The sequence below is a fragment of the Pestalotiopsis fici genome (assembly GCF_000516985.1).
Source record: "Pestalotiopsis fici W106-1 unplaced genomic scaffold PFICI_Scf_11, whole genome shotgun sequence".
NCBI lineage: Eukaryota > Fungi > Ascomycota > Sordariomycetes > Amphisphaeriales > Sporocadaceae > Pestalotiopsis > Pestalotiopsis fici.
This window is the reverse complement of record NW_006917101.1, coordinates 555376-567957: the sequence shown is the minus strand read 5'-3', so window position 1 is coordinate 567957 and position 12582 is coordinate 555376. Positions and strand designations below refer to the sequence as shown.

The 12582-nt window shown below is 52.3% G+C and overlaps 3 protein-coding genes across 3 annotated transcripts; 1 reads left to right on the top strand and 2 right to left on the bottom strand.

Annotated features, from left to right (window-relative positions):
- Positions 1–931: 931 nt before the first annotated feature.
- PFICI_13169 (uncharacterized protein) lies at positions 932–2181 on the bottom strand (the record flags this gene model as incomplete). Its single annotated transcript, XM_007841750.1, has 3 exons — positions 932–1382; positions 1442–1938; positions 2014–2181. 3 exons carry the CDS (start codon positions 2179–2181, stop codon positions 932–934), a joined length of 1116 nt encoding a protein of 371 aa, XP_007839941.1.
- Positions 2182–4211: 2030 nt separating this feature from the next.
- Positions 4212–4991, top strand: PFICI_13168 (uncharacterized protein; the record flags this gene model as incomplete). Its single annotated transcript, XM_007841749.1, has 1 exon — positions 4212–4991. The coding sequence occupies one exon, from the start codon at positions 4212–4214 to the stop codon at positions 4989–4991; it is 780 nt and encodes a 259-aa protein (XP_007839940.1).
- A 523-nt stretch (positions 4992–5514) lies between these two features.
- On the bottom strand, positions 5515–11900 carry PFICI_13167 (uncharacterized protein; the record flags this gene model as incomplete). The annotated part of the gene is made up of 12 exons (XM_007841748.1): positions 5515–6761; positions 6856–7134; positions 7222–7603; positions 7736–8588; positions 8798–8946; positions 9013–9853; positions 9910–10372; positions 10431–10732; positions 10787–11184; positions 11290–11449; positions 11500–11680; positions 11753–11900. 12 exons carry the CDS (start codon positions 11898–11900, stop codon positions 5515–5517), a joined length of 5403 nt encoding a protein of 1800 aa, XP_007839939.1.
- Positions 11901–12582: the final 682 nt, after the last annotated feature.

Below are 12582 nucleotides of genomic sequence, written 5' to 3'. Positions count from 1 at the left end.
CAAGCGCGGCACAGCATTCATACTTTCAGATGAAGCAACTCAATAACCTAGCAACTTAGACGTTGAAGAAAGGGATACCAATATTCAAAGCGTCCTCCGTAACGAGTTTCGAGTCACCATTATCACGGTCGCCCACAGGCTTGACTGTATTAGGAACTCAGATACGGGAGGTGTTATTTTATGGAAGATGGACCCCTGGTGCGATTCGGACCAGCGACGGGGATTTCGAGTCATTGAAGTGGGACGAGTAAAACTTTGGCGAAGGTTCCCCCACGGGGGTACCATAGTACATAATTTCCCGTCCAAGGACGGCCAGTACTCCATAGCTGAATTCACCTCCCTTTCCCCGAATCGTCTTTTTCTGTACAAACGTATTTAGCGTGGTGAGTGTGTATTATGTAGAAAGCTGGACAGCTACAGCTTTGGAGAGCTGCGGCGGCGCACGTGGCAGCCCTCTATCCCATGGGGCGCCATATCTTACCACATTAAAAATCTCTCCACTTTCATATTGTACAGCTCCGGGGGGAAGAACCCGCCGGGGAATCTCCGAATCTCGATCTCGAGCACGGCGATAAGCACCACATGGTCTGTGTAGGAATAGGAGCCATCGACCTATCTGTGGAAAGACTGGGCGGACAACAAAGAGAACAAGAAAGGAGGGGTAAGGTGAGGCATGTATAGGTGAGCCAAACAGGTAATCGCAGTGAAGTGGAATGAAAGTCGGCTATCCAGGCACGTGCTGTCTCTCTTTCGGGGGCAAAGTCGCGGATGCTGCAAAACAGCAGTCACGGTAGCATGCATAATTGCGATAAAAGTAATTAATATGTATACATGTGCCTGCGAGGCCGACCGCACCGGTCCCGTTTTCCCAACTCCGACAAAAGAAATTCTCCGCCTATCATTGTGGGAACCGGACGTTGTCCAGCTCAGTTCAGACGGGGGATTCTTCGACTCTCCAGTCCCTCTTGATCGTGATATGTTTCAATTCCAAGTCGGCATGATGGTTACCCACCCTGTCGGATGAATCGACGGAATTAACATCTGTCGCAGCAGTTGCATCACCACCATACTTAGACTGTCCTATGTGTAGTTGCCTTGTCGAGCCGTCATCGTCTTGGAGTTCCGAGAATCCACCCTTCCGAGAGTTGTTTCCGGTGTTGTTTTTGCTTTTGCCTCCGGCGTAACCGCTGGCGTAACTGCTGGACAGGCCTCGGGAACTTTTGCGAGACACCAATGGGCGGAGAAGCGGGATACATGCCGCAGTTACCAGTAGACAGGGCTCTAGTGCACTGAACATGAGGGCGATTCCGCCGGAAAATGCAAAGTCGTTCATGTCGATCTTGATAATCTCGGCAAGTCGGACGGCGCTTACAATGCAAACTCTGTATCTCCTTATTAGCCGGTGCGGTTAAAAGACGGGAAGGAAGAGTCAGCCACTTACGCAAGCCCGATACCAAATGTCGCCATTAATCCGACTTTTTTGTACGTCTGAAGTGATAGACCGTAAAGATATGGCATAGGGAGGAGCATAATAACCAGGTCCGAGAAGATATTGAGCCCTCCAGTGACGGCCCATAACATCCTGACGTCGCCACAGGTTCCCACTACCGAGAATTTGTCCCAGTTATACTGAACTGGCGTGCAAATGACGAAGGCCCCGATAAAGAGGATCATGGCCCAGACTACGACGAAGACGGCACATGCTTGAGAGAGCAGGATGAAGCTCCGAACGGAGAAGATCTTGGAGTACAAGGCGAGAATGGAGAGCTTCGTCAAGCCGAGACTGAGCGACCAGAAGATGACGACGGCGGTCACAAGCTCCAAGAGGGTTGTCAAAGAGTCCGTTCCTGCCATCGCCATGATCTCAGTCGTGTGGAATCCCATCCCCCCAACGGCAACGCAGGCGACTGCCAGCCCTTGGTATCCGACCGCGACGATCTGAAAGGTTGCATGTGTTAGGAAAGACACCTTGTATCGAATATACAGGAATGTTTGGGCGAACAAGATACTTACACATGACAAGATGATGAGCCAGTCGCTGAGATCAAGCTTGTTGTCCTTGTGTTTCGACCGCGCTATTATTCGCAGAATAACCGCAGCTACCGGTAGTATCGAGAAAACGACTGCGCCTGCGATAATAGCCTTCTGGCTACCACGCTCGATTGGGAAAACATAAACCATGGCGGCGCAGATACTTCCTGTCCAGTGCTCTCTGGTCGAGGCTCTGGCGTCGGTTGATGATATATTGCAAAAGCAGTCACCAGTCGGGCCAATTATCCAGTTGGTAATCTATGCTTTCAGGTCCGCAAGGCTGTTGGAAAATGGATAAAAAGTGGTCTCTAATGCAGGTTGTAAATGAGACGGTTCGTCCCGAAGAGATGGCATAACGCATATACCAAGCAAGTGCCGATGCGTGATGGCGACGAGAAAGGACCAGATCGTTTTCTGGCCGCGCCCCACCAACTATATCTTCTAATTAGGGTAACGAGGTCGCTACTCTCTCTTCGCTAATCCGGGTTGTGTCGCGGATCATGCCATATCATAACATGACTGAATCGCGGAATGGATAGTGGACATGATGTTACGGCAGATCCCGCCAGGCGGGCTAACGGTTTCGAGCCCCGGACCAATAAGTTCACATTAGAGCTCTGATGCATTCTCAGATCCTCAGGGGGTTGTGGCGATCTATGCCATGAAGAGTGGTTCAAGCTTATGGTGTAGCTGGGGGTCTGTATCGGCATCAGCAGAACTTGACCGTAGTAGTAAGTCAGTGACATTTACCACACAAACCTCCTCTGCTACGGTCGATCGTTCGCAACTACCCGCCTTGACTTATTAGTCGGCCACTCGTGCACTACTCTGTAAGTAGAAGATAATTCCAGCCGAGGTTGGAGCACCCTTTGTGGGGTATGGAGCTGAACTCTGGTGATTAATTAAAGCACAGAGGGGCCCTCGAGACGGCAGCCCAGTTTTCGAGAGAGATCATGGGCTCGCCTTTGGGCCTTTTCAACATGATAGCGGGACGAACAATCCACGCGGATTTCGATCTCCACGTTAATATCGTCCGGTCGGTAGATTGCGCGAACATGATCATGATATGGCGCTGTATTATACCGATGAATGGTGCAGACTAGACCGGTAGTACCCACTTTAACATAATGCGCGGCAAATTAGTAATGAGAAGATCAGCAACATGATGTTGTCTTCTGCTGGAGCCACCGGGAGCGACCCGTGGTGTGGTCCCGCTGAAGCCAAGGCTCTTGGCATGCAGAGTCTGGGGTATGTTACTGAGCCTCTGTGTCACCCAATTTCCCTCCACCATCCATCGCGGCTTAGTATCATGTACGCGGGAGCCATATGCCAGCTGAGTCAGAACTCCACCCGCAAGGTCCCAGCTTGTCACAACCAATAGGCGAGCAGAATTCAGGGTTCCGGTCGTACTATACACCATGCAAAATGCAACACGACGGGGATCCTCTAGCGGCTTCCCATGTGGAGCTGACAGGCATCCAGCTGCGTATTCTTTGCCCTCCAGCGACAGGAATTCGGCCGATAAAGAGAGAAACGGTTTGGGCAAGCCTTGCGCCGCACTGGCGCATGATACCTCCCAATAGCCCAGTTGCAAATTTGCGTACCCTGGGCTGATAAGGGTGAGCACTGAGGACTCTGGGATCTTTTCTGCCTTAGCCCCTATCAAACGAACGGTGATGGCGGCCAGCCATGGACGTTGTAAAGTTTATTATTGCAGGCTGTTTGACCGTGGAACCACCAAGGGCGACGTCTCTGGGCCCGCTGGGTATCCAATCCTCATGCTAGCCTATATCCACTTCCTCCACTCGTGACTATACACAGTACGCCCGGGGAATCGTATCAGACGGAAGGACGCTGGGCTTCCTCCTCAAAGTTTCGCTTCTCCCCTCGCCGCACCGGATCCCTACCCCTTTCCTTCCCATTGGAACATCTTTCCCAGGTTGGTTTCCACTGTCCCCCCGCCCGCCCACCTGCGTTGTACAACGCAATCAGCCTTGAGTCAGCATGTAGGGTCCAGGAACTATTTGCAGTGCTGGCTGTTTCTACAGCTCACACGTCGTTCGGAAATGTGCAGGTCCACACCGCTGTAAATAGTATGATACTTATATAGAAGGAAATAGACAACCTTTCGTCCGTCGAGACATTGCCTATTTCTTAACAAATCCCTCCATCAACTCACAATGACTTTTGGCGTCACCACATCCGACTTTCCCGAAGGCTGCGCCGTGGTCTTCGGCGGCTCCGGCGGCCTCGGTCGTGCGAGCGCCGGCCTGATCGCGGAGCGCGGCTCAGACATTGTTGTCACCTACAAGTCGCGCGCCGCCGAGGCCGAGTCCCTGGTCGAGGAGGTGCGCAAGCTCGGGCGCAATGCGAGCGCGGTGGCTTGCGACGTTACCGACCGCAAGTCGGTCGAGGCCGTCTTTGAGCATGCCGTCAAGACCTACAAGCGCGTGCACACGGTGGTGTCCGCCGGCGGCCTCGTCTTCGACACGGGCCCGCTGACCGACTTCAAGTGGGACTCGTTCCGCGGCGTCATTGAGACCGACGTGTACGGTTTCTTCAACATTGTGCAGGCCGGCGTGCCGGTGCTGCGCGCGGGCAAGGGCGGTTCGTTCGTGGCCTTGATCACCTCGGCGACGGATCGCACCGTGCCGCAGGATGCGCTCTCGTCCACGCCCAAGGCGGCCGTGAAGATGATGATGCGCCACCTCGCCATCGAGGAGGCTGGCCACGGCATCCGCGCCAACGCCGTGGGACCCGGAGTCATCAACGCCGGCATGGTGATGCCATTGATGGAAACCCCTGCGCGGGCGCTACTCGAGGGTGCCACCGCCGTGACGCCGCTCGCACGCTGGGGTGAGGCTTCCGAGATCGCCGAGACAGTTGCTTTCCTGGCCTCATCGAAGGCGTCTTACATCACTGGGCAAACCATCATGGTCGACGGCGGCCTCGCTGCATAAGTCAGACGGGCCTGACACGAGGCTCGATGTGGCACGCTATTGTTTAATAACGAGGGAGGGAACGATTGTGAACGCTCGAGTAAAGGGGGATGCGGTACGCGTTATCCTTTTGGCCGACGGTACTATCCGAGAGGAATGAGTTTGGAAGAGACGTCTATTTTTAGAACTAATCTGTATGAGTCCTACAAGTTGTGAATAAAATCGTGCCCCGCCCCAATTTATTCCAATTCGAATTAGCCTAGCCAGGCGCATAAGATGCAACCTAATTATAAAAGAAGGAATGTCTTACCGTGTGCATGAACTGCGGGATAATATAGTCTTGCTAATAACCTTGTGTAAAAAAGAAAATTATGAGTACTATTCAGCGATTACCTCGCATGTTTCTGCTGACCTATTGCTAGTGACAGAAGATTTACTACAATATACACTTCGACAGCTACCTGTGTAGCTTCGTGAGTTACAGTGATTCTCACAAGGAATCAAACAGTTGAATTTTATTAATTCAAGGCCTTCTACTTCTGGCTCATGTCCAGGTACACTTGGCCCGTCTTTCGTACCAATTCTGTTGATTGTCGCAGTGATGAATCTTGCCGTAATCCGGGTCCTTGGCGCACTTGACATCGCCGTAGCCTGGGACCTTCAGCGTCCCGGGTGAGCTCTCACTGCCCGTGTACGTGATACCACCGATTCCAAACGCGCTGAATGCATCGAGAGACGCCGGATAGATGCTCGCGGCGACACCCTGTTTCGAGAAGGGCTCTGCGTTGCAAGGGTCGAGCCCCGTGTCGGGGCTGGTTCCAAACACGTACCAAGGGTACTTGATAAAGGTGGTGTCCATGATGTAGATGACCTTGGGCGAAGGGTTGGTCGGCTGCTGGGTCGTCGTCGGCGTCACCTTGGTGGTGGACACGGACGTGCTAATGCACGAGCTGTGCGTCATGCAGGCCGTCTTGGAGCCGCCGCCGCCGGGACCTCCGCACTGCTCCCAGGTGCTCGTCGCTGCGCAGTTGGTCGGGATCGGCGGGTCCTCGGGCTCCAGGGTGGGCAGGTCGGGTAGGCTCGTCGGCACCGTTTGGATGCTGGTGCAGACTTGCCTCGTCACGCACGCCGAGTGCCCGTTGCCGCCGGCGCACATCAGACTCGTCGTCGTGCCCTCGCCGGGGCCGCAGCTGGTCGTTGTCGGCTGACTCGACAGTGTGGGCAGGCCGGTCAGGGTGCCTACGTGGCTGGGGTCTAGCGGATCGTAGTACCCCGGTGGCTCGCCGGTCGGGGTCGGGTCACAGTAGTAGCCGCTGCACCTGGTTCCGCAACCCGCGTTGCAAGTTGGCGAAACCGGACCGGGTTTGTAGCTAATGGTGAGACCATTCGGATTTGAGCCTCCGTTGTTGCCACCCCCGTTGCCGCCGTCCCCGCCACCGATCACGCAAGTCCATCCTTGGCCGTCTTGACGCCGTTTAATTCCTGACCCTCCTGGGCCACAGTCACCGGCACCAAATGGAGCCAGATCTGCGATTTTGTCGGTGAATATGGGGCAGCCTTTGAGTTTGGGGTTAACCAGGCAGTCCCCGTCAGGTACGCGGCCTGACCATATGGTGGGCACTCGAGATCTAGTGCCATCAGGAACTTGTATGGTTTGGGCCTTGATGGGCCTTTGCATGAAGCGCAAGAGCTTCTTTACGTTTGCAGGGTCCTTGAGTTCTTCAACCCAGTCTGCCCGTACGCCTGGAAGGCCTCTCCAGTATGCTATTGTGCCAGCAACAAGCGGAGCGGCTATGATACGGGTTCATCATGTTAGTCTCCAGGCTTTTCGTGGATAAAGGGAGATCTACTGAAATTGGATACGGTGACATAGAAATCTACTTACCGAGAGATGCACCGTCTTCAACGCCACCGCCAGCAACGTGGACCTGGTATCCGGGTGCCTTGATAACCCAGCTTGCCGATGGGTTCAGGCGCGAAACGGCGCCGTTCTTGTCGCTTCCGCTGACCACTATCAAGTTAGGGATGTAATCATTGTCGCTAGGGTCCCCATATCGACTCGGCCACCCATCAAGCCTGTTCCGGCCCCGTACGTCCAAGTTGAGGTTATGAGTAACTGCAACTATAACCACACCGTGTTGGTCCAACGCCGTCAGGATCTCGTCTACACACGTCCAAAAACGGACAAAGAGTCAGATTTCATGATACAGAATTCGACCACAATTGGCTAGCTTTGGAACCTTCTACTCACGAAGTGTCTCGAAATGGGCCGGGTGGACCCATGTATGGACGTCGACCAACCAGCCAAATGACATATTGAGGATGACTTTGCCCTTATTTGCCGGATATCCAGCCATGACGTCGCCGAGGACGCGAATAAGACTTTCGAGATACCTGTCTTGGATCTTGTAAAACCTGTCTGCCGGGTCCCCGTTGGTGTTTTTTGGCATGACGATTTGGGCATTCTTGCCTAGTCCAAAGCTTTTCCCCCATACTTTGCTAAGCACATCGCTGCCATGCTTCAGCAAGGCAGCGCCATTGTGAACTTGTCCATAGTCCAGTGTTTCGTCTATCATGCGGACTTGAGGTCTGTTGAAGGTTTCGGCCCCTATGTTATAGGTAAGAGCGAATTCCTATGCATCTTAAGTTAGCTTGCACTGCGACGGCAGCAGAAGTCGCTGAGGAATGCGAAGGGCTCGGATTGTCAAGGAGTATGGAACTGTGCGCGCGGAAATGTAGCTCCAGCAATACCAACCATGACTTACTTCGTCGTCTGAAAACCCATCCTCAACAACATAGATGGTCTGACCTTCTCCAAAGCTCGTGTCGTAGTACGCCAAAAATGGCCCATCGGGCAGTTCAGCAGAATCCTCCCAGTCGACATTTGGAGGCAAACAAACTTGAGACAATTCCCAGTAACCATTGGTTTCGTCTGCTCTCTTTTCGAGCTCCAGCGATTCGTTGAAGGCGCTGTTCCTTCTAGCTACCGACGCGCTGGCACTTTGTGGAAGATAGTTATTGCGTTGGTTGAAATCATAGATCGAGTAAACATCTTTGATGTAGTCTCCGATGTGCTCTCGAATTATGGGGATGAGGAACGTTGGTACATCTCTTACAAAGAAGAATGCCGTGTATTCTTCTGGTATTCCCGCCACTTCTGTCTCTTCCCACAACTTTTTTACATTGGGCGTATTCAAAAGGCCGTCATATCCAAGCTCCTGGAGGTAGCTCTCAATAGTGTAGACCGAAGGATTCGATCGATCATCTATACTGACTGGATAGATGATGATATCGTCTTTCGTACACGCTTCCCCAGCGCGGGCACTCAGCTCATGTCTTTCGGAAGCTGAAGCTGTTGCAGTCGCCTCGGCCCTTCGTCCCAGTTGCGTTAGCGCCGTACAGGAGTCGATTGTGGTAACGCTCGTGGTTGAGTCGTCGTCTTCGACATTGCAGCCCACAATTGGTGTACAGGTTGAGACGACTGAAGTGGCCGTCCTGGTCGTTTGGCCTGTGACGGTAGCACTGAAGGAAGTGGTGGTTATACAGACATCCGCCGTGGAGCTCGTGCAATCCGTGGGCTTGTTTTCCGGGTAGGTAGCAACCCCGTTTGCCCCAATACTAGTGACCAAATTAGGATCTAAAATTAAAGTATTCTTGGTAGATGAGGTCTTATATCAAGCGAAGGCTTGAGTGCGGAGGATACCGCATCAGAAAGAAGAATGTCCAGAATACGTAGGTCAGGTTGCCAGAACCGAGGGATAGGTATGCTACCCAAACGTGTGGAGTATTGTTGACAGAATGGAGGTATAAATGAAAGGTATACATACGTAATACGAGGCCAAGGACCTGGAAGAGTGCCTCGAATGGTCATTTGAGGTGGGAACTTGATCGTTGGCGGGGGGCCTGGCGGAAGAATGCCCGGGGGAAAGTCCCATCGCCAGCCTCCGATCTTGATGTCGCCCCAGGAAATACATATCTGCAGACGAAGAAGATATCAGTTATCTATAAAAATTGGTTAGGCACTATAAACGATTAGACTTACGAAAAAGAACCAGAGCTTGCACGTTGTCTTCTTGTCGTCGTCGTCATCTTCAGGCTCATCTTCGACCCAAACAAGCTCGCCAGCAGGCCAGGTCGAGTAGACGGGCAATCCTGAGATAGTTGAGGTTGTTGTTGGTACTCCTTGGAAGCCGGTTCCTACCCAGACGGTACATCCGAGTGAGAAACTCTTGTCAGCGGCCGCCGCAATTTCTATCGTCTTCGTAGGTGGGCAATCCCATTCCATGGTGGTAGGGCCCTGACAGTCTTGCAAGGTGATCCTGGCCTTCTCCTCGACGACGTAGAGAATGCTTTGCTCGCAGTTGGCGACTATGGCGGGCTTGGTGTAGGGTTCGTCCGCTGGGATCGTGATAGTGCTCGACGCACCGCCTTCTCCACTTGTAGTGCCGCCATTGCCTGTCTCAACTGGTCCATTGGTGATAGCCGGCCAGGGAGGCAAAGACAAGACTCTGGTGCTTGTCTCGCCTTGCCCATTGGTAAGGACCACAGACACCGGTGGCACCTCTACGCTGGGCATGGCGACTATGCTGCTACTTCCAGACTGGCTCGTTACGTGAACATTGGACATGGGGTATTGGTCGGTAACGATGGATGTCAACGTGATGGTAATAGTCGTAGTGGTGACAACGAATGTAGCCTCGCCATTCACCGCGGTCGAAGAGCCAACCTCCAAGGACGTGGTGTACTCGGGCAATGAAATGGTAGTGCTAGATGGCAACTTGCTTGGCGGCAACACCATGATGCAAGGGGGTTCGCACTGGGCGGTTGGTTGTTGGTACACCTCAGTACCAATATAGACAACTTCCCCGTCCTCTTCATCAGGACTAGATTATCGTTAGCCGTAGTAGATGGAAAGCATGCGTTGCGAAGATGAACTCACCCGCCTGAGCCGACTTCTTGGAAATCGATGCTCCAGACCATGGTACCACCAAAGCAAAGGCTATCAGCAAATGACATCTTGGCTGCAAACGTATCCTCATCGTCGTAGCCAATCCATTGATCGTCCCACGTAATCTGCTTCATCATGGCTTCCTCGAGGTACTGGGGTTCCAGGCCTCGCTGTTTGATGAGCTGCTTGATTTCTACAAGCGACATTACTCCGTTGAACGAGGTGCACGGAGCTGGCTTGCTAGGACCTGAGAAGGGGCAAAGAAGTTGGTTGCAGGAGGGATCGGCTAGCGTATAGCCTCTGCCATACATGGCGAGGCCGAAGTTCAGTTTCGCTGGGTTGAGTCCATCGAACCATAACGGAAGTGTATTCTTGGAGATTTCGCGTATATCGGCTTGGCCACGAACCAGACTACCCAGTGCCAACACATCGGCATCCCACGAGCCGTGAAGATCTGTCACGTAAATGTTAGCAGGGAAAATTTCACTACGGAGTACCGGAAGTGGTCTTACCGTAAGCCATGAACCCAAAAAAGTCTACGTTCGCTTCCATTGCCTTGGCATCAAACCATCTTAGATACCAATAGTCGGGAGCAAGAGTCAAACTGATACCATAGGCAGTACCATATGCAGCGCGCATTTCCTTCACCAAAAGAGACAGGTTTCTTGTGTCATCAAGTTTCCTGCCTCCTCTTTCCGGAGCACCCGGATACTCCCAGTCGATGTCGACTCCTTGGAAACCGTACGTATCCATGTACTCCTTGACTGAGCTGATGAAGGCTGCTCTGTTGTCTTTGGTTGAGACCATGTCGCTCCTGTTCAACGTTAATACTTGATGAGAGCTATGAAAGGAACGATGACAAACACACCATGTTGTATGGGTAGCAGCTTCCGGGTTACTGAAATCGAAGCCACCTACGGCAATCCATGTTTGGAGTTTACCATCCTTGGATAATGCTGTGAAATCTTTCATGCCCTGGACATCATCGGGATGTGCAGGAGTGATACGGAAGGACTGAGGATCAATTGATGCAAATGAGAAGAACAAGTGAGTGTAGCCGTCCGTGTTGAGCTGGTTGGGTGCAACCTTGTTGCATTTCCGATCTCTTTGATTCCAAGACTGATAATACCCAATCTTGCGCTTGGAGCTTGAGCCGCTGCCAGCAGGACATGAAGGAGGGCCCGTGATGGAACAAGAACCATAACCAGCTTGACACGGCAAGGTTTTATGGGCTGGGTCGGCATTGTCACAGTACACCTCTGTAGTCTGGGCCTAGGGTCAGTTTTGGACTAATGGAAAATGTGATGCGGCTTGGAAAAAAAGAAGAAAAAGGAAATCAATCAGAGATGGAGGAAGGGAGTTTTCACTTACACCACACCATCCTGTGGCCGAACAGCAAAGCTTCATACCACAAGGCATTTCCCCGTTTTCACTGTACTGTCCGCACATGGCTGTGGCATTGCATTGAGACGTGCAACCGTCACCGCAGAAATCTGGGCCATAGCCACAGATACCGCTTTTACCGCAGCAGCTGTCCAAGCGTCAACAAAGCCTTGGCACTTAGTTGAAGCCGCAACTTACCTGCCGTCAATACATGGGCCATCGGTGCAATAAAGTGGACCGTCGGCACGCCGTTCCAACGCATGAGGGTCCGAAGGTGAGTGGGAAGAAGAAAAGATAGACCACGACGTCGTGGTCAATAATTCGGGATTGTTTTGGCTTGCACCATTAACCAGTCCTATGGCCGAGTCATCAAGCTGTTCTATGTCGGTAACACCCAAGTTAGTGATTCGGCAGCAAAAGGAACGGGCCGTGGGATTTTGTTATTTCTTACCTCTATCGGAAGGGCCGCGCTGCAAGATATTGCGTGGACTGACTCTGGGCCCGCTTCCATAATGGCTCTGGGAAAGTAGGACAGGAAGGCAGAGAATAAAGACACCGACAAGGGCACAAGCGACGAGGCTTCGCGCGTGTGATTGCATGGTGGGTGATCTGCTCTTCGGTGGACTTTGAATATTTTTCTCAATCCTTATCAAGGAAAGGAGACCGGTTTTCTTTTAAGCCTTGCATCTCCTGGCACATTTGTTTATAGTTGTACAGAGGTATACTTGACTCCGCCAAGAGTGAAAATGCAACACCCGTTTGGACGAGGCTTGTGATTACTGACCAACATGTTATACGAGAATGCCAAGACACCATAAATTTGTCGCAGTTGTTGTCTACACAGGCAATAGTTGCTGAGTCTGGGATTTGCGTATATTCCTTCAGCTCCACTGAATCGATAGTCTGCCCCGGGTCAGCAATTCTGGGCTTGGCGCCCATCGGTTCGCTTAGGCTAGTGTAGAAATCCACATCGTGGAAAGTGGAGGAGTTCTTGCCGTCGTCTGCGCCAGTCGGCTTCCGCCGAGCCACACAGCAGCAACACAGGGGTTTGGATAAGGTTTCATTTTAGACTTATATATAACCATGGAGCGTTCCGTACACCTGGTACACATTAAATTGATCCCTCGTGGCAAAGCTGACCAAGGGCTGCCTTAGCTTCGGCTGGTTTTCGGGGCCCAGTCTAAATCTGGGCCAAACTTTATACGAAACTTGCAGGATATATCATAATTTTTGCGTGAAAGACTGAAAGAACCCTGCAAATAAACGTGGATTAAAGCAAAT